This window comes from Leptinotarsa decemlineata, unplaced genomic scaffold, assembly GCF_025532065.1.
Source record: "Leptinotarsa decemlineata unplaced genomic scaffold, Ldec_3_MD MMD2_tig00078422_RagTag_RagTag, whole genome shotgun sequence".
In the NCBI taxonomy this organism is placed as follows: Eukaryota; Metazoa; Arthropoda; class Insecta; order Coleoptera; family Chrysomelidae; genus Leptinotarsa; species Leptinotarsa decemlineata.
This window is the reverse complement of record NW_027412747.1, coordinates 15,635,146-15,657,655: the sequence shown is the minus strand read 5'-3', so window position 1 is coordinate 15,657,655 and position 22,510 is coordinate 15,635,146. Positions and strand designations below refer to the sequence as shown.

Here is a 22,510-nt window from a genome sequence, read left to right as displayed (position 1 = left end):
GGGTTTGACCCCACATTATTAAGTATTTTTTCTATACTTCAAATCAAATCAAAAATCATTATTTCCGTAGATCTAGGTACGGCATGGAAAAAGTCACATAACTCAGTACAATTACAATGAGGTCACAATCATAAAACAACATAATTATATGATATATTACATAACATTCAGACCATAAAAGGGGTACAAAAATTAAAATTTAAAATTCCAAATCAGACTGAAAAAATTCATCAAGCGAATAAAATACCTTATCACATAATACTTTCCGAACTTTTTGTTTAGAGAGCTTTACACTAGTTATTTTTTAATTGATATTGGGAGCTTGTTGTACAGTTTTTTGACATGTTATGAGGTCCATTAGTCACCTTGGCTAACTTATGACTAGGAATTAAAATGTTATAGTTTTTTCTAAGGGTGAATTCCGAAAGAAGACATGTATCATCTCTGTTCTAAAACTTGGAGCAATTTGATTTAACGTAGATTACGCAATTAAAAATATACATGCAAGTAACAGTTAATATATTCAATTTTGCAAATAGTGGTTTACAGGAATCGATTTTTTTTAAAACAAATTGTTCTGATATTTTTTTCTGGAAAATTAATGAGTCACTGATTCTATTGCAGTTGCCAAAACAAATAATACAGTAATTGAGGGCAGAGTAAATATATGCATAATAGTAACTTTTAAGAATTTCAATAGACACAAAATTACGCAGATTCCATATAACGAAACAATGTGTCGCTAATTCCTTCAGTATGAAATCAACATGATGATTCCAATTGAGTTGGGAATCAATGAAAACTCCTAAACATTTTTTATAGTTCACCTGTTCAATATTTTTAATCTCAGACCTAACCAATACACTACAATCAGTTTCCTGAATTGTGAAGAAAATGGTGTTGGTTTTAAGATTATTTAGAATCAAGCCATTCTTAGAACAATAATTTTGCATGTTGGATACAGCATCATTTGCTCTTACTGACAATATTTCACATTCCGAACCACTGACAGTAAAAGATGTGTCATCAGCAAATTGTATAGAGCACTGTGGATGATTAATTTTTGAAAGGTCATTAACAAATAAAATAAATAGTGTAGGCCCCAAAACACTACCTTGGGGCACACCTGTAACAACGTTTCGAAATTCAGAGAAAAATGACCCAGTCTGAAGCCTAACTTTAACAATCTGTGTACGACCAGTTGAATAGGTTCCAATCCATTTCAGACTTGGACCACGGACGCCCATGTCAAACAGTTCATCAAGAAGAAGACCATGATGACTGGTATCAAACGCTCGTGTCAAGTCGAAAAGAACACTAAGTGATTTTTCATCGTTGTCGAAGTTTGATAATACATGATTATGTAGAGAAAGGATGGCATCCTGGGTTGACAAGCCCACTTGAAACCCATATTGGTTGTCAGATACGATATTGTATTTATTTAAAAAGGACACAAGTTTTGATATGATTCTTGAAATATTTTCGAAAATGGAGATAGTAAAGCAATACCTCTGTAGTTCGACATTACATGCTTATCGCTTTTTTTATAGACTGGGACGACCATTGCTTGCTTAAGTCGGGAAGGAAAAATACCTTCAGAGAAAGATAAATTGATTAGAGTAATCAGAGGTTCCATTATTTTCAAAGCAGCCTTCAATAAAACATTGCCTGGCAATTCATCAACCTCACTGGAATTTTTGGAACATGCGAATTTAATTATTTCCACGATTTCAGTTTCATCTATTGGATAGAGGAAAATACTCTCAGTTTTTACACAACGATTTTCAATGCCACCAGGTGCAGTATTTTTTACTAATGACTCCACTGAATCGACAAAATAACTACTAAATGCTTGAGATATACCGGGACCATCGTCAACAAGTACACCATCGCCAATGTCTTAGATGAATCGTTTATAATAGTATTTTTCCTGATGATAGACCAGGCAGCTTCAGATTTATGTTGAGCCTTGAGGAATTGATTATTAAAGTATTGACTTTTTGAGAGCACAATTTTTTGTCTATGATTTTTTAAGAGTTGCTTATATTGACCCAATAAATGTACATTGGTTTGGCTCTTGTTCAAATTATAAATATCTCTGAGTAATATACCTTCTTCAACGATATCCTTAGTAATCCATGGTTTGTGTCTACTTGAATTTTGATTTTGTTTAATTTTTTGAAACTGTTTAGGAAAGGATATATCAAAAGCTTGAAGAAAAACATCATGAAAATGGGAAAATTTAGTATCGAAGTCAAATTCAGTGAAGTATAGAAAATTGCACTTTTCATCCGATAATAAATTTATGAAATGGAGGATATTATGATCATCAAAATTTCTCTTCAAAAAATAATGGTATATATCAGCGGCGACGAAATTTATAGGTAAGGTAATACTTGGTAATGGGGTCAAACCCGAAAACGGTCATATAAATGAAATCAAATATAGGTAATTAGACAAAAGTGTTTTTATTCATTTCATTAAAGTTTCAGTATTCCTACGAAATCTGCAATTGTTTGACACGCGTTAACTATTTTGGCGCGAAACTCTTTGAGAACCGTTACGATCTTTGCAATGGTCCTAATGCTATTTTGTTAATTGGCTTGCCAATATTTTGGTATATTTTGAGAATAATTAGAAAATATATGGGTATATGACGATTACAAATAAATATCATAGAATCTACTTAATTTTAAGTAATTCACTGTTTTCCAATTCCTAACTCAAATGAAATATTATTTTCCTGTGTTTTCATTTTTATTTCGAATGGATGTTCCAAATTTGGTATATCGATTTGATGTGAATGTGTGTAGAAAGTAGCAAGTATTAGAATAAATATGATACTTCACGGAAGCTCATAAAATTGTTTTTATTCAAATAGACGTTACAGTTTGTTCAGGACTGTTGTATTAAATATTCATTATGCATGTATTTCTTCAAGCATTACGATATCCATTTATCACTAGTGAATAATGAAATCATTACAGAAAAGCAAGTAGGCAAGTTCGTTGAATATGTCAATTCCATCTACCCGTCAATAAAATTTACCACTGAGAGGAAGGTAAATAATTCATTAAATTACCTTGACTCAACCATTACAAAAAATAACAATGAACATGAATTTGCAATTTTCCACAAACCATCTTACACGGACATTATCATACATAATTCCTCTACACACTCTTACCAGCATAAAGTTGCTGCATTCAATAATATTCTTCATAGACTATTGAATAATTTCCAGAGAGAGTTGAGTTTGATCAAACAAATCAAACAAAAACTACAAAAGCAAGCCATGGACCACATCTACCCAAATTCAAGATGCGATAACGTCAGTTATGAGACATTGTCATTTTTGGCAGAACCAACCAATAATATTTTTTTGAAGAAAGACTGCGTAAACTTAGCTCACAGAAATAGTAATAGTCCGAATAATAGTGTGAGTGCATTTATTAAAAACAATAAAGACAAAACTTCGGTATCGGATAGATCAGGAGTATATCAGCTGAGTTGTGGCTCTTGCCCAAAACTGTATAATGGCCAAACAGGGAGATTATTTTCCAAAGAATTAAAAGCTTAGATGTAATTTTGTGAATAGAAAGACCAATTTCACATTTGCAAACCACCTTTTAGCAGAAGTACGTGAGTTCAGTCATGAATATGATATGTTATATTTAGAAGAGAAGAGTTTGAAATCCAATCTTCTAAAATGTCAAGCAATCAATAGATTCAAGAATTCGGGTAACTAACTAAATGATCAATTAGAATTGAATAACCGTTACTGAATATTTTTCAAATGTGGGGACTGGGACATAAGCTCAGGTCATTTAATCCATTACAAACTCAAGTACTTGAAATGTAGGTACTTTAAATTTTAAAATTAGGTATACCAAGCATTAAATTTGTAAAATATAGTAGATAGAGATACGCCCGAAGAAGCCATTGTATGGCGAAATACGTGTCGCGTTTTTATAAAACTGTTTAGTGGAACATTTTTGTCTGTGAGTTTAGAAAGTATTTTGAAGTGTTTTGTGTGAGAAACTTTGCCAAAAATCCGACAGATATAATTCAACGCGACAAAAGTTGTTTTCTGTTAGGAACTTGACAATAGAAATAATTGTTGTATACGTTTTTGTGAGAGATTGTATCAATTAATCTAAAAAGTCGTTCACTTATACTTCAAGGTCCTTCTTCACAGTAAATTAGAAATCAACCCTGAAAAATCATCGTTGAATTCCTGATAAAATCACTTATCCAATAGATGGCATATATGGGGTTATTTTGTTTGATATTTTGAAGGGGAGTGTGTACGCATCTTAGCGATACCTTATATTATTTCACAAAAATTAGGTGTTTCGGGAAATTTACATTTCTGTCTTATTTATGGAGATATTGAACGTGGCTCCTTTCGAAAACATTTCCCTATATGCAATCAATTATTTATATTTTGAGCTGTTTTGGAATCATCCGTATCTCTGAGTATAGGTTGGAAATGAGTCAAATCACTTTTCAGTATCGTCCTTCCATTTTTTATTTTCATTCATTCATTTTTGGATCCATTTTCAACCCGTTTGATATCTTGATAGAGTTTTTCAACACACTGATCTCATTTCAGATCATCAGACACGCACAGTTTTGAAAATAATAAAACCTTCTCAAAAACAAACTTGGTCTAAGGAGCAAAACGAAATATAGTCAAAAAGTTTTTCGCTCCGAAAAAAAAAAAAGTGCTAGAATTGAATTGAGTTCTTGTTTGTATCTAAAATATAAGGAAAAGAAATATTCATCATTATTAAAAAATAGAAACTGGGCTGCAATCAAAGAATACGTTTACAGTTGTTATAGAAAGAAGAAATAATATTAATATTTTTCATTTGATATTTTTTTACCCATGTAGTTTAATTTCATTAGAAATTATGTTATTTTTTCATACTACGTGTTTATTAGTTTACCGAACAATTTTTGTCAGCAGTTCTCAAATTGAAGAATAATACTCCATTCAAATAAATGTTTATTCAACCTGATCAAATTTTTTCTGTGCTGAAATATTCCAAGTCTTTTTTATTTTGATTGAAATGTCTGCTGCAGGTTATAATCGATGATGATATGACGTATTCATCGTCATGAACAGTCAACATAATAAAAAAACATTGGTTTAATCTCCACTTCATTATGTTCAACCTGAACAACATCATACCTCCAAAAAATGAAAGGGAGTTTTCGAAAAAACTATTGTAGACATTCTGGATAGTCACTATTCATTTCTCAATAAATTCATTACCAGATCATTCATCACATTTTAGATTTTTCGTTTGTGAAAAAAATGTCATTTCTCATCTACTCATTTCTACTCAGTCACACTTCGATTATTTTTGTGCAGTCAGGTTTTCAAATCTACAATTTCAAAGTCAAATCCGAAGTTTCCTGCTTAATGTCTAAAACTGATTTACACAACGCGATTTCTGTTGAGGCGTCCATGCCAAATAATTAGAATTTGAAAATACAAACAGGAAACTGTTTAAAATATGTCTGTCGCACCCCTACGAACGACAACCCTCAGAAGTATAAACTTGTACTAGCTATAGATTAACGAGGTCTTACATTTTAACGTGTGATTCCGAACACTATATTGATATTTTCAACTTATAACATATTCAAATTTTTGTATCTAAGATAGCGCAGAAGTTAAAATTGCTTCGACAAGCTAAATGGAATAACGCACTGTTAGTAATTATATTATTATTATCCTAACTAGAACGGAAACAGTACATTTCCGTACTCGACACCGTTATCCGAAAAAGCTGATTTCGGGTAAGTAGTCAAATGTGGGAAAGTATGAGTTCAGATCAAGCATTTTTCTACAAGTGAATATGTTACGAAGCTCTGATAAAACTTTTATATGCGAAACAATTCCTGATCTAAATTGCTTGTAGATATAGGGTGATGCACGCACACGCACTCTTGTACAAAAAACATACAAAACAGGAACTTTTTCATAAAATTCTACATCTCTCAAAAAAATTTCCATCTCTGTTATCGAATTTCTGCACCACGACAATCTAGTTAGAATCATGAAATGCAAGTGCAGCGTTGCCCGATTGTGGGCTGACCAACATGCTATCCATTGAAAGTGTTCGTATAAACCTGGGCTCACAAAGACACTATTCACATCAGGTGTAAACAATTACACAGCCACGCCTCCTGGCGAAGTTTTGTGAAAGTAGGTGGTGTATCAGCTATGTGTATATGGTGTAATGGTCGGCCCAACCGAAAATTTGCCAAACGTCATTTCACTTGATAACATGTCCTAAAAACACTATATACAGTGGGAAACGTTGGTGAGCCCGAAACCGGGACGACCGACGTTTCCAAGGGCTGACCAGAGTTCACATCGCATATTCTACGGGCTGACAAATGACCGTTTACATATATATATATATATATATATATATATATATATATATATATATATATATATATATATATATATATATATATGAACACCCGGAAAAACAACACATTATATATATATATATATATATATATATATATATATATATATATATATATATATATATATATATATATATATATATATGATGTGTTGTTTTTCCGGGTGTTCATCCGTTGTGTACTATTCGATAGTCGACGTTTCGCCATCATCTCAGATGGCATTATCAAGACGAGTTACTGCTTCGCTTCAGTTACACCTCTCGAAGCGAAGCAGTAACTCGTCTTGATAATGCCATCTGAGATGATGGCGAAACGTCGACTATCGAATAGTACACAACGGATGAACACCCGGAAAAACAACACATCATATATATATATATATTTTTTTAGGAGTGATTAATTTTTGGGAAAGAAAGTTTTTGGCTTTCTAATACTCCATCTTGATAGAAAAAAAGATGAGGGGATCTTACAAAGAAATTAATTTAAAGTAGAACTCATGTGAATGATATCTGATTTTATTCCACAACGAATGTCTGAAATACAAAATGAGTAGAGAAAAGTATCTTCAGTATAATTCAGTGTTCATATAGAAGTATTTGTTTCGAAAAGATTTTTTTTCTTTCGTGTAATTCAATGTTTATATGAAAGTAGCTGTTTCAGGAGGACTTTCTTTCAGTTTGTTTCTGAAAGTTACTTCTTTGCATGATCTACACATCCATGTATAGAGTTACTTATTTTCAAATTGATTACTTCCTTCCTTTCTTTGGAAGATTCCCTCATCTTTTTTTCTATCAAGATGGAGTGGTAGAAAGCCAAAAACTTTCTTTCCCAAAAATAGTTAGTATTGTTGAATACTTTTCGTGAGCAGTCAATCCTGACTGCTCTGGATTGAATGATTCCGTGTAGACTATCTTGTGTTTGTAGATCTTTTGCTGGAAAAATCCCCACTTGTTTACTATGTAGTAAATGTTCAAGAGGTAGCAAAAACATATGTGATTTTCTGGAACTTCAACTAGCGTTTCCTAATATGACTGATAACCAGTCCGTGCAAAGCTTATTGTTAAATCATCTGAAAATGGAACTTTTAACGGGTGATTATTGACTGTATTGCCAAACATGCCCCAAACTGACTGACTATTATAAGAAAACAAGTATAGCTGAGGCACAAGTCAATCTTATAATAACATTGATGATCTTCAAACATGACTCAACCTCTGACGGAAGCACCAAACTCTTACGAAGGTTCGAAATAGATGAACACTTCAAACTAGCAGACCACTATTATAATCTTCATGCAGTAAATGTTCGCTGTGGTTCTGGCGTTGAATCTGGTCATTATTATGCATTGGTCAAACTCGAAACGGACTGGTTTAAGTTTGATGATAGTCATGTCACTTGTTCTGGCGATTTCTTGAATTTATTGAAGTCTCTGGAGACACCCTACATTTTTGTTTTATGAAAGAAAGAGCATTGGCAGATCAAGATCTTCAGATGATGTAATGTTGCAGGTTTTTCACAAAGCTGGCTTATATATTAAGTGTGACAAAATTTATTATTAGGTGAAAAATATCAATTACTTTCTGAATAACAAATTTCTGGTGGGGTACACTGGTTTTAACCTCCCGAGTACATGTTTTGAATGTTGTTTTTAGTTAGAAACAATATAATTTGAAACGTAATGTCAGTTCAACGATCAGATCTGTTCAAGAAACGAGGTATATGTTCAAATTTTGCGGGCTATGTACATTTGCTTAGCAATGACTTTTATTTGTTTATGTTGGTACATTCGCCTCGAACATATGTTCACAGTTTCAGGTGTTTAGCATTATTAGTTTGTTGGTGAAAGGCATAAAAGTTACAAGTGTTTCACATGTTGGGCGATTTTCTGCTATTGAGAAAAATGGATCAAAGAATTTGCATTAAATTTTGTGTGAAAAATGGAATTAAGTGCTCAAAAACACTTGAAATTTGACAGTGGCATACAGTCATTGTACCGTGAGTCAGAAAAATATATACAAGTGGGACAAGCTTTTTATAGAAATTCAAGAAGACATGAATGACGACGTTCGTCGTGGACGCCCCAGCACATCAACAATCGATAAAAACGTTTAAAAAGTGAAGAAAATTGTTATGGAGAATGGTCGAATCACTATCAGAGAAGTTCCTGAGGATGTGGGCATAAGGGTTGACTCATGCCATGCAATTTTTTCGGTAAGGTGTTGCAGCAAACTTCGTTCCAAAATTGCTAAATTTAGATCAACAAAACCGTTGCATGAGCATTGCTCACGATTTGTTGAATGACGTCAATAGCGATCCAGATTTGCTTAAAAGAGTCATAACTGGTGACGAATCATGGGTAGTGCATCAGATCTTGCCACATGGTCGTATGGTCAATGAAGAGTATTATCTTGAACTCATGCGCCGATTGCGAGAAGCAATACGAAACAAATTCCGGTTTTGTGGAAAAATAATTCATGGCTTTTGTATCACGATACTGCACCTGCTCACTCGTCATTGTTTGTTCAACATTCATTTATAAAATTCACAGGTGAGTAACAATACACTCTTTCACCAGGCTACTTCTGAAAATAGGTAACACATAACAAGAACTTCAAGAAGATCATGATAGCTAAACGTTCAGGAATCAGTAGTTGCACCACCTTTGTGAATTGGGATAATAATAATTGAACTTCCGAAAAATTCCTAAATTATACGAGCGGATGAGTTTTGCAATATATTTAGAGATTTTCCGGGAATACTGTTGAATTTATTATTGCTTCGTGATTGATAAATGCTCAAGTTTATTTTAGACAGATAACATAACAAATAAACTTACTCAATGGTGGATTGGATTCTGTTCCATTATTATTCGAAACTTGAACTTCGAGGTGGTTATTTTCATACGATCTTGGATTGAAATCATCATCTGGGTCCAGCTCATTGAAAAGTAAGCCTTCTAGCTTAGTTCCAACAGCAGGTGTGTAGTCGAACGTTCTTGGTGGTACTGGCGGAGCTGAAATAATAACGATTTCATCTGTCCCTTTCATAATTCTCTCAAAATGAGATACACAGTGCAAAAACTATGTTAGAGAAAACCAAAATCAAATTTCTGAGACCCTCAACTAGAAATAGTGAATTATTGTTGAGATACGTCGAAATGAAAGGTATTATTTGGTATTTTGAGCACTCATAACTGAGTGAAAAATCAAATGCACAAATGAAAACCATATATCTCAAAATGAACAAAATAAGTTGAAGAAAGGAATCTCATGAGTTATTTGAATTCCTTCTTTATTTTCTCAAAGATAAACTACGTCCCATTTATTGATGAAGAATTTTGCAGGGATTCTCATCCCTTGTCCCTTTTGAAGGGAAAGCCGCCTTCACCACTTCTTACAAGGTCGTTATTCTTCAAACAATTGTTTTGTTTCCTAAATTTTTATTTAAAAGTATTTTTACACATTCCTTCAAATTTCACAATCAATCAATATTATATTTCCATTTTTCGACATGGCTTACATGTATTGGAATTTTCAATTGGCAGGTAAATTAATACATTGAAATAAAATAAAAATTTTCATCAAAACAGAAAAATAAAAAGGTTAAAATACACTTACACTGAAATTTACATCACACGTAGTTGATCAAATATAGGTAACGAATTTTTATAAAATCACATATATCATAAAAACATTTTTCCATTAAAAAGTTCTTTAACTCATGTTTAAATGAAGACAATTTATTTATATACTTCAATTCTTCTGGATGATTGTTGATATTTTGAGGCCAAAATGATCAGGAGCACATGAATTTATTTTTCTTTTTACAAATTGCAAATGCAAATGTACACACGTTTCGAAAATGAAGATACATGGAAGCGTCAAAACAACAAAATGTTTTGAAAATAGGCCTACACGATTCTTTGTGAGAAAAACTCTCGCAATACATCTCAAAATTCGTTTTTTTGCAATGAAAATATCTTTCGCACCTGATGCATTGCCCCATAGGCAAATGCCAAATCTGAGTCTTGATTCGACTTGCGCATAATAAACATTCACCGTCTGTTTCACTTCTAGAACAGATCGTAAATTAATAAAGAGATATTTTAAATAATTCAGTTTGAAAGATAATTGTTGGCAATGAAATTTCCAAGAGAGATGTTCATCCAGAGAGACACCCAAAAACCTAACCTCTGCATGTGTACTCTGCATTGTAATTTCACCAATTTTGACTTCAGAATCATCAATATTTCTTTGGTGACAGTGAAATCTTAATATCTGAGTTTTTGAATGTTGAAAAATAGGTTCCTACTATTGAGAAAAGATGAAACTGTATGAATCATTCCAATACATTTCGTTTGTAGGTATTCATTATCCGTAGAGGACAGAAAAAATGAAAAGTCCAATTATCGCATTAATATGATTCACATACAAAATGAGTAGAATTGGACCAAAGATCGATCCCTGTGGAACGTCCATTTCGATTTTCCTACTATCCGAGCGTATGGTTTTAATTTGGCTATTATATTGAAACTGAAGCGTAACTATTTGTTTTCTCTTTGTTAAAAAGGATGAAATTCAGTTTTATGGTATACCTTTTTTTGGGAAAGTAAGTTTTTTGGCTTTCTACTACTCCATCTTAATATAAAAAAATCAGATATCATTTCTTTCCCAAAAATTAATCACTCCTAAAAATATAACTCCTTCAATTCAACTATTATACCTCTTTTGCCATAACTCTCCAATATCTTCATCAATTTCACACTGGACTTTTCAAATATATCTAACTTGTGAAAACAATATATTGTGAATTGGACCACTGTAGTGTCTACTTACCATTTCCATTACTAGTGTTATCTGAAGTCAGATCTAAAAGTTCTTTTATACTGCCATTCCTCTGAACAGGAGACTTAACAATACTTTCACCATTCGAAGACTTAATTTCCAAAATGTTCTTCAGCTCATTTTTTCGCAAATACTGCTCTAACTCTTGTTTGACATTGGTTATATTCGAAATATCCAACAACCTCTGTTTGTAGATGTTGTTTTCTTGTTCCAGTCTTTTTATTTTCTGCTGGGTGATCATGGCCCTGCGCTGAGATTCAAGATCCTTTCCAGAAGTTTCCAAAAATCTTTTGTAGGCCAACTCGAAAGCTTGGCCGATTGTTAGCGTTATTTCTTCCGCTAGTTTGTCGGAGATGAAGACGAAGCATTCGTGAGATTCCTCTGCATCATTATCAACTAGAAAAACATGAAATTATTGGAATATATATATCTATCGTGCAGGAATAAATGGATATAAAAAAATATATATAAGGAACAGAAACAAATAATACCAGATAGTGAATTTAGAAGCAGAAAAGTAACTTACGCACAAAACAATAATGAAAAAATGAAACAAAAACTATGTGGGAGTGATAAAAGTTGTGAGAATATATACTAAAAATATTTAAATAGGACAATAATTTGAATTTTCATTTAATAAATACTACAAAAAAATATCGAACAAGTAATTTTTTTGTGAAGGAAAATCAGTTTTTATTGACCTTCTTTTGGTATTTTCACTTCCCACAATTTGAAAAATATGAAAATTGTAATGAAGAACTGTATACACATGTAGTTTACTCCGATGAGTTACTGTGTGAATTCAAAGTATGTTTCACAGAGAGAAAAGTTCTATTTGTCGTATTTAATAATTTTGTTTATAATTTAATAAAGAGCTGAAAAATTATACGAGGGTAGTTCCAGAAATATCCGACCCAACAAAAAAAAACACAAAAATTTTGGAAAAAAAATTATTTATTTTTCAACGTAATCCCCTTACAGCCCTATACGCCTTTCCCAGCGACGCGACGTTCATTAAGTTTGATACCGTTTTCATAATAAGAACTGTTTTTTTATCAAAATAGCCATTGTTCTTCATCGTTGTAAAGTCTTTGACCACTGAGCCATTTTTTCAAGTTTTGGAACAGAAAATAACCTGAGGAGGCTAAATCTGGCAAATAGGATGCATGAGGTTGCAATTCAAACTGTTGGAATTGGTCATTGCAATAATGAATTTGTGAGCTGGTGCATTGTCTTGATGAATCAACAATTTTTCTTAGCAAAATGCGGCCGTTTTTGCTCTATTTCTTCACTCGAACGTTGCAATAAGTTCGCTTAATATTAGTCGTTGATAGTTTCACCATAGTAAAAATCAACCAGTAAGTCCACTCCCACTACTTTCATTCATAAATTCACAAATATCTCGGTGACATCGAAACGAAGTGTGGAGCCAATTTCGTTCTTTCACCATAGGGGTGCGCTCATATAAAAAGGAAATTTAAGGTTATTATAGAATGTTTTGTGGTAAATTACTTATAATCAACTACAAAAACTAAAAACAATAATAACAACAGCGAATAAACTAAACACAATATCAATTTCCGACCGTTTATTATAACTAATCCGATGTCCGTGGTACTGTCAAATCCTTTGATACTACAGCACTGAACGCGAATCTCATTCTAAGAGCGGTTGAAGGTCCCCGACAACTCGGGCGGATCAAGTGGTAAGACAGCCTACTGGTTGTATTATTCTACTGTGGTTTTTACCTTTTTTAAGATAGTCAATGAAAATTATCCCACGCGCACTCCAAAAAACCAATGCCATGACGTTGACTGCAGATGAAACAGCCTTCTTCTTCGTTGGAGCCGCTTCTCCCTGTTGATTCCACTGTTTTGATGGTTCTTGTACCTCGGGTGTAAGATGGACCCATGTTCCATCCATGGTTATGAAACGACGCAAGCATTCTGCTTTGTTGCTGTGAAACTTCGCTAAACACTCAATTGAAACATCTTTACGACACTGTTTTCTGCTCGAGCTTACATACAGCTTTCTCATGTCCAAATTTTCAAATAATATACGGATGTACTGCACTTTTTGAAATGCCTAGTTACTAAGTCTGCTAGCTCTCGCGCACTTTCAGTCGACGATCATTCAGTACCGCTTTGTGGATTTTCTTCACCGTTTTTGAAGTCATCACCTCATTTGGTCGACCACTGTAGTGCTCGTCTTGGCAGCTCGTACGGATTCGTTTGAATGCTGCTACTCAATATTTTACTGTTATAAACGAAGAGTAGAATCTAGTTCGGCTTTTATATTCGTTGGAATGATGCCTTTCAAATAAAAGTATTGTACCACATAACGATGACCAATTTTCTCCATTTTCACAAATTCACCGAAAACGTTCGCTTTTGATGGTTGCCAAATAAATACTAAGCAACGCAGTGTCTTCAAACTTGAAACATATTCTTTATAGAATGTGCACTTTCTAATACAGCGATATTTTTCAAATAACTACCGCCATCTCTTGTTCAGGCTGTGTACTTCTGGAACCACCCTCGTACAATACTTATCATGACGTTTCGGAAGCTAAAATCTGCCCCCTCTTCAAAAATGGACAAAATTCAAGTTAACACTAAGTTTTTCTTTCGCTGATTTTTTTATTTTTCAACTTCTTCGACAGATGTCAAAGGAGTTTTGAAATGTGAATTGTGTCAATGTTGTAGATTGACTCCTGAAACATTCGATATAGTATAAGGTGTTCTCTGATATTAGTATGTTGCCACTATCCATATATTTCTTCAAGGCGGGTAGCCAAGTACGATCCATTTCTAAGGAGCTGTTTGAGATACACTTGTCTCCAGATATGAGAATATACGCTTATTGTGGAAGATGAAAATACCCAAGAAGGTCGATAAAGACAAAAGAATATTTTTTCTTATGGGTTCCAATTGTTACAGAAGATATTTTAGGACAGCATTCATATTTAATACGTGCAGATAATTTAAGTAATCAAGAAATTGTTTAGCATTACTCATGACATGAATAAATCGACAGGAATTTTATTCAATGTTAAAACAACAAGTCGAATTGGTATTATCAAGTCAATTAAATTTTTACATATTCAACAGTTTCAGCAATTTTCAAAACACCAGTAGAACAAACACATTTAGTCAACTTGAAGTATAAAAATGTTTACAATATTGAAGGAAATATTATCTCAAACAATTTCTTAATTGAAAAATGAAAAAATTGAAACAATATTTCAAGATGATTCTACAGAAACTTTACAGATATTCTACAGAAAAATTATATGAGACAATTGGTGAATTTGAAATGAGACAAATCTATTTCTATAGTGCTGCATCCTTTCTATATAAAAACCAGTATATAATTGACGTTTCTCAAACCTCAAATGATTTCCATATATGAAATCTAAATCAAAGAAATCTAAATTATCTGTCATCTGTCGATATCTTTTTACACGAATTTATGAATATTCTAATAAAAACCTATTTTAAAACATCCCTGAGAAAATATTAGGAGATTTCAATAAACAAACTCATTGACATGAAAAATGGTTGAGATGAAAAAACCTGGGCATGTGCATATATGTGTGTGTATGTGTAGGTGTGTATATTATATATTCATTGTATATGTTATATGTATGCATGTGTATTGAGGTTTCATTGTTATATTAACCAATACCAACTTCTTCATGTATGTATGTTTAAATTATTAACTTTTTATGTGAGTATCTCAGTTTAATATTGTTACTCTCCATTATTTGTATGAAATGAACGTTATTTTTATCATCAAGGTTGTCCATAAAGTTCAACTCTTTGATCAGGGGAACAGATAATCAGAACTCTGGATGGGAGTTGTTGGAGGGCATCATCCTGTAGGGGAATTTCTGATATTCATCAGGGTCATTCTACTATCAGTACACATGGAGAAATACGTACACTAGTCCAACTGATGACGCTGCGACAATTGTTTCAGGTTCTTGATGTCATGCGTTTTTGTAGCTCCATATCTCAAAAAATATTTATTACAGTGTCATGGTTTATACTGATCGATAGAGAATGTTGTACTTTAGACATTTATGCTATTAATTTTTCTCCAAATTTCAATATTTTGCCTCTTTTCAGCTTATTACTATGTGATGTCATTAGGCGATTTAGTTATTTAGGATGTAAATTCTCCATGACTTCAAATTGGACCAAAGAGCTGCCGAAACAGCCCTAAAAATTAAACAGAAATTTGGCAATGATAGTGTTAATGACGTTAGTTTGCAAAATTTCGTTCTGGAGATTTTAGCCTCGAAGTGGTAGACCTACATTATTCCAGGACGAGGATTTGAGGATACTGGTGGAGATTGACCCATCACAAACGGTGCGTGGGATGATGGAAGAGCTAGGCGTCAGTTCTCACGCGGTTTTTGAGGAACCAAAATGATCCTTTTTTGGGTCGGATCGTCAAGTATGATAAAAAGTGGTTGCTCTACAAAAGCAGGAGACGTTAAAGAGAGTGGTTGGAAACCGATGAGCCACCCAGGCACTTTCTACAGCCGTGCCAAATTACCCCAGCAGAGTTCTATTGTGGGGAAATCAACGAAATGTATCAAAAATTACGTCAGCAGCAACCGGCACTGCTCAATAGAACATATTCGATCCTGCTCCACGACAAAGCGCGTCCGCACGTCACAAATCACCGTTTGAAAATTAAACGAAATGAGCGTCAAAGTTCTGCCTCACCCACCATACTACCCAGACCTCTCGCCAACCGACCACCATCTTTGGAATCACTTCGATAACTTTCTCACCGATAGAACCTCAACCGATTACCATCTTTTCGAGCACTTCGATAACTTTCTCATCAATAGAACCTTCGCCAATCAGGACCAGGCAAAAACGGCCTTAGTCAACTTCATCGTATCCCGAACACCCAATTTTTATGCTGTCTGAAATAATCGACTTGTGTAACCTAATACTAACAAATAAAAAAAATTGTTCTTCCAAAACATGGAAATATTGAATTACGTATAACTATTAATGCAACGTTACATGACTGACGGACTGCGAATAGCCATGATGCTCGGGAAGTTATTAACATTGCCTATCCAGGACACGAGGCTAATGACCAATGCAGTCGATGCTGATGACCCCCAAAAAAACTATTAGTGTAGAGAGAGAAGGGTTTATTCGAAAGAAGTTTTTGGATAGAACAATTTTTGAACCAAATTCTAGTAGAGGATTGGAAGGGAACATTTGGGTTCAGATATTATCAAACAGGCCAAAGTCAAGACAAAAAAACAGTTTATAAGATGCCATGGATTCAGATAATTACAGAAGTGATTTTGTAGTGGCATTGATATTCAAACACGTGCAATCAATTTGAGTAATCAAGGAATTGTTTAGCATTATTCATGGCATGCATCAATCGAGAGGAATTTTATTTAATACTAAAACAACAAAAACAATAGTTTCGAATTGGTATCAGAGCAGTATTTATACATTCACGTCGTTGATTTGATCACTTTTCACATACTCAACAGTTTCAGAGAATTTCGAACAATCGTAGGAAACATTTAGTTAATGTGAAGTAAAAAAATGTTTAAACTCATTTTGATTTAGTCTATGAACCGAAAAATCAATCTATAATAACAAAAATAGAGAGATTAACCTACGCAGCTTTGAAAAGTCAGAATCAGAATCATTTATTTCATAATAGGCCCTGTTGGGCATAGAACATGTCAATTATAAAGTTATATTACAAACAACTCAACAAGTGAAAAAGTTTAAAAATAATTACCACATATATACAGTGGTCAGAGTATTATTTCATATCAAGAAATTCATTTAAATCATAAAATAGATTTATGTGTAAGAATTTTATCATGGCACTTCGGAATCTGAAGAATGTAGTCTCATTCCAGATGTTCTCTGGCAGCTTATTGTATACTTTTATGCCTATCGAATTTGGTCCCCGTGACACCAGATCAAGACTGTAAGCTCTGGGATAGATCAGGTTTTTAGACCTAGTCTGATATGGGTGTACATCATGGTATTTTGGAAGCGCGTTTCTTATTCTGTAGATATGACATACTATTTCCAATAGATAGAGACAGGCTAATGGGAGGACATTCAATTCTGCGAATAGGGATTTGCATGAGGTTTTTTAGGCTTTTCCATTATAGTTCTTATCGCTCTTTTCTGGGATAGGAATAGACCGGCATTGCTCCCCACAGTAATATGCCATAGACCAAGGCTGACTGAATTTCGGCAAAATAGAAATTTCTCAAGCAATCCTTATCAACAGTGTTTCGGATACAACGAATTTGATATATTTTTGTGTTTATTTTCTTTATCATACTAGTTACATGTTCATGCCAATGAAGCGTATCTCCTAAAGTCATTCCTAAAAATTTCACGTGCATATTTTGGTTGATGTAGATATTGTTTAGTTTTACTGAAACGTGTTTATCGATAGCCCGTTGCCTGGTATGGAAGATCACAAATTCGGTTTTTTCCAAATTGAGAAACAGTCTGTTGGCGGAGAACCACTCCCCTAGTTTCCCTAATAATGTGGTGCAGTCATCTTCAATGGCCTCGATGCATTCTCGGTCCACTATAAAGGCTGAATCATCAGCGTACACAGTTATATTGTAGTCTGGTATATATTCAACTAGATCAGCAGTGTATAGTGCAAACAGTATTGGGGCTAGTACGCTACCTTGCGGAACACCTACTTCCTTCCTTACGTGTCCTGAGCGATACCTACTTATTGACCCATCTGGTTCATTATGAGATATTTAAACAAATTGACTTCTATCTGACAGGTATGAGGTGAACAATTTTGCCGCTGTACCCCTAATTCCTACCAGCCAGAGTTTTTTAAGTGAAGCCTCGTGAGGAACGCAGTCAAAGGCCCTACTTAGATCACAGAAAAGCCCTATTGGTGTTCGACCGTTATCAATTCCGTTTCGAATTTTGTTATGGAAATCAAGTGGAAATCAAGTAATAGCCTGGATACTCTGTGAAAAATACAGGTATTGAAAGATGGCCTAAAAGACATAATAAGTTCCAAGAAAAATTAAAATTGTAAATACAGGGACATTAGATATATGCCACGCAGAGATGGCGCCTAAGAAATATCTGGCGATGACCAGGAAAAACCTACGCTCAACAGTAGGGTTTCTGACTCGCCGCTGTCAACTAAGGAATCACCTCCATATTATGAGGCTAGGGAATACACATCAATGCAGAATGTGTAGGTAGGTAGGTCTAAATTGAGTGGGTCTATTCGACCCTCCACCGCAACCCATAAGGGTTTATTGTGGCTCACACCTATTCACACTCGGCCAAATAAACCCAGCTTCTTAACGAAGCCGATTAGTTTGTATGGTGAGTGGTCTTTCAGGTCAGATGGTGAGAGTACGGATCTGCCGAACTCAAAGAACCTGATTCGGTCCCCAGCGGGGCAGGCATAAAGTATATGCTTTGCAGTTTCATCATTTTCCAGACAGAGGCGACACACACTGTCTTCCGACAGTCCAAGTCTCTACATGTGATGATTCAAATGACAGTGACCTGTAAGAAGGCCTGTTAGACATCGTAGTTCATCCCTACTGTAGTCCAACAACTGTTTGGAATCAAGTTTCGAAGGGTGAATAAACGCCTTGAAGTGAGCCAATTCTGGAAGATTCTGCCAGAAGTCCAAAACTCTTCTTGCCATCCAGGTGTGAAGTGTTTGTTTGGCAAAGCCCAAAGCGATGCCAATGACAGGTTCTGGTCCAATGAAGCCGCTTCGCAAAAGAGTCAGCAGCTTCATTGCCTTCCATGCCAGTATGGCCAGGAATCCAGACTAGAGATAATCTGTTTAGTCTTCCTATCAAAGAGAGTCTTTTTTGGCAGTTTGCTACCAATTTAGACGTTGCTCGGTGGGAGCCAAGAGCTTCCAACACCGCTTGAGTGTCCGAGATTATTTTTATTGACTTGTGAGTGAGGTTGGATTTATCCAATCTCTCCGCACACAATTCAATAGCGTAAATTTCCGCTTAAAATACAGTCGCATAAGTTCCTAGGCAGGTAGATAACTCTGTCCTGGGTCTGCGACTGAAAACACCTGCACCAGAACCGAAAGGTGTTTTTGATCCATCTGTGAACCAACAGCTATCTGCTCTTAATATTTCCTTCTCCCGCAGGATCCACTCCTCTCTACTCGGTAATAGTACTTTATAAGGCAGTTCGTAGTTGACAGTTGGAGGCATAAAGTCAGAGGTCATTTCCAGAATGCTGTGACTTCCAATGTCAACCAACAGTCTGTTGCACTCTGCATTGAATTGATTTGTGCAATTGGCAATGTGCACAAGTCTGTATGCAGTCCATCTAGCCTCTTTTTCCAGAAAAATATTATGTAACCTCAATCATCATCCTGGAAAATAGTCCAAACAAATTTCCACATGAATGCGCATGAGCAATGGGAACAGTTCTCAACAGTTCAGCCTCGAGAGCAAGAACGATTCGGGACGGTTCAAAACAGTTTAGGATCATTTCGCAGTCGAAACCAGAACAGAGGATTCATCACTCCGAAATTATCCTCAATAAATCAGAACGCTCTATATCAACTGCGCATGATCCTGTCCTAGAACCAGTATTTCGTAGAACCAGAACAAACCTACTATGTAGCTTGAGATTGTTTTGAATCATTCCACAGCTCTTTCTTAGACTTTGTCAGATAACGTTTTCAACTCATCTACCTGCTTATGGGAGCAAACCAAGGTGGTATAATCAAATAAGAAACATTCATACGGTAATGAGGAATTGCGGAGATAATTTATATAAATTATTAATATTCACCAGCGACCGAAGAAAAAAGTCATAGATATTGTATTGTCACTGCTGATTTATTAGGAGAAAAAACTGAACTCTTCACTCACCTTGATTGGGCTGTTTCGCTATGAAAGAGAAAAACTTTTTCTCTCCTTTGTCGTCGGCACAATACGATATCCTGTGCAAAGGGAATTGATGTAATATATTGTGTGTCCTAGGTTCTTGTATGGCTACCCCATCAACGCTAATGGTAAGCTCCACCTTCCTTGTTTTGGCACCGCTCTCACTTTTCTTCAACTGTTGGCTAAACCTTAACTTACGTATACCTTCTTTGACTACTTCTATGCCTGAAAAATTATTTATGATTCAAATTTGAATGCACAATGATGACGAAATATGACACAAATATTGAGAATTCTATGATGAGCGGGAAATTGAGGATAATTTTTATCAAATTTGAAAGTTTATATTCAATTTGACAACTTGTGGAAAAATTAAACTGAGTGATTGAAAAGTTTCTTTCTGAATATTTGATGTTAACACTACTACTGGCTGCTTCCAGGAAAAAAACAATTGCGCTGATGTAATGTAAAATCACTTTTTAAATGGACTATACAATATAATATATGGTGAATGCTATATCATATTTCAAAAAATAAATGCAATGTATATTCAAGTTGTTCAAGTCATTGTGATTTCTTTATATTTTTTCCAAACAATATGCCAGCTTTCAAAATCTTCTTGAAAATGTGCTTATTTTTGAATGAAACGTAAAGATATGTTGAAAGTTGAAAATCCAATTTTCCATATAAATTTTCAAATTTTTCCATCTTGCGCACGCTTAATGCCTTTTTGGCACGCCACCATCTTTGTATATTCTTAGGTTAATTATGCACTCCCACCCCATTCATTTCATGTGCCGCACGCCACGATATGAGGCTATGACTTATGACTATGAGATATGACTTATCGCCCTTTTGACATGTCACCAGACAGAATCAGAACTGTCAAACATCAGATTATACAGCGTGACCATTTAACGAATAAAAAAGGCCTGGTGACTGGATTCAGAAATTATAGTTTACCATATTCTCTGAAAACAATGAAAATTTGAACGCTTATAAATGAATGAGTAAAATATGAGAATGCTAAATGTGAAATATTCACAAAAGAATTAGTGACTGGATTGACTATTTGTTATATGTGAAGATTTCCTTATATTTCAATCCTTTGTCAGAACAATTACAATAATCACTTCACTACATAGTATAAACAAAGTCGCTTTTCGCTGTCTGTCCCTATTGCTAAGATCTTTAAAACTACGCAACGGATTTTGATGCGGGTTTTTTCAATAGATAGTGATTCAAGAGGAAGGTTTATATAAAAAATGTGTATGATATATTTGTTAAAAGTGATTTCATTTTGCTCGTGAGTTTGCTCCACTTGCTGACGCTCGTTTTGCAATAATCGCCTCACAAAATAAAATGCCACTTTCAACACTTGTAGGTAAAACGTGAATAACTATTTTTCCACAAAAACGGCTATATTAAGAAAATTTGACGATTTAGGTATAGAGACATGATATATCATCTTGAAGCATTTTTCACCATCTTTCAATTTACCGAGTAATAAACAGGAGGTTTCAATTGAAAAAATGAACTTTTGACTACTTTTATGCACAATGGAAATAATAGTAATTTTAGCACGCCCTCTATGATATGGAGTCGATTTCTTGTTCTTATTTGAATAATTCGAGTTTGTCCAAACTATTATCAAAATATCAACTTTTCATGAAATGAGAGTACTATGTACTTAATTTCAATTAAGGCTATGTTTTGGACCATATTTAGCACAATTTATTTTTTATCTCGAAAACAGATTAAGATAGGTATAGGACATTATTAACAAAAAAGTATTAAAATACCAGAGCGATTCCAAAAATGTATTAATATACGGGGTGTTCCATTTAAAAAAATATAATTGCTAGGACTTTTTGATAGAATGGTCAACGCCGCAATGCTGAAAATATTTTAGATCGATAGAACAGGTAAGGAAATGTGAGAGGTGAAATTTTCAGAAAAATCATGCTTTGCGTTTTCCAGAAACGTCTAACCTACCATCGACAGTGAGTCACGCTGTATAACATGCATAATACAGTAGAGAAACATTGATGAATTTAGAGGTTTTTAATGTGGTGTCGTGAAAAAACAAATTTTTTGCGTTTACATTGCAAATGCTACGCCCTACGAGAAATATCAAAAAATATACTACAGTATTGTACACCTTGAAAAGGTCTACAAAATATTTCGCTATGGTATACGTCCATCTCATAGGGATACCACACAATAACCATGTTTTATCCTCGAGCAAAAATGGATTATTTACGAAGCGATTTTAAGC

At 34.3% G+C, this 22,510-nt stretch overlaps 1 protein-coding gene across 5 annotated transcripts in view; it reads right to left on the bottom strand.

Moving 5' to 3' along the window:
• The window catches only part of ced-6 (PTB domain-containing adapter protein ced-6), a 125,620-nt gene that overhangs the window by 14,210 nt on the left and 88,900 nt on the right, over positions 1–22,510 (bottom strand). For 4 of the 5 annotated variants that reach the window (XM_074186299.1, XM_074186297.1, XM_074186298.1 and 1 more), the window contains exons 3-5: positions 20,218–20,457; positions 11,289–11,693; positions 9,290–9,466 (exon numbers count right to left, since the gene is read on the bottom strand). In XM_074186299.1, coding sequence (XP_074042400.1) covers positions 9,290–9,466; positions 11,289–11,693; positions 20,218–20,457 — 822 coding nt within the window. Of the gene's footprint in view, positions 1–9,289; positions 9,467–11,288; positions 11,694–20,217; positions 20,458–20,949; positions 21,054–22,510 lie in introns of those variants that run through there. The other variant, XM_074186300.1, reaches the window with a different exon arrangement.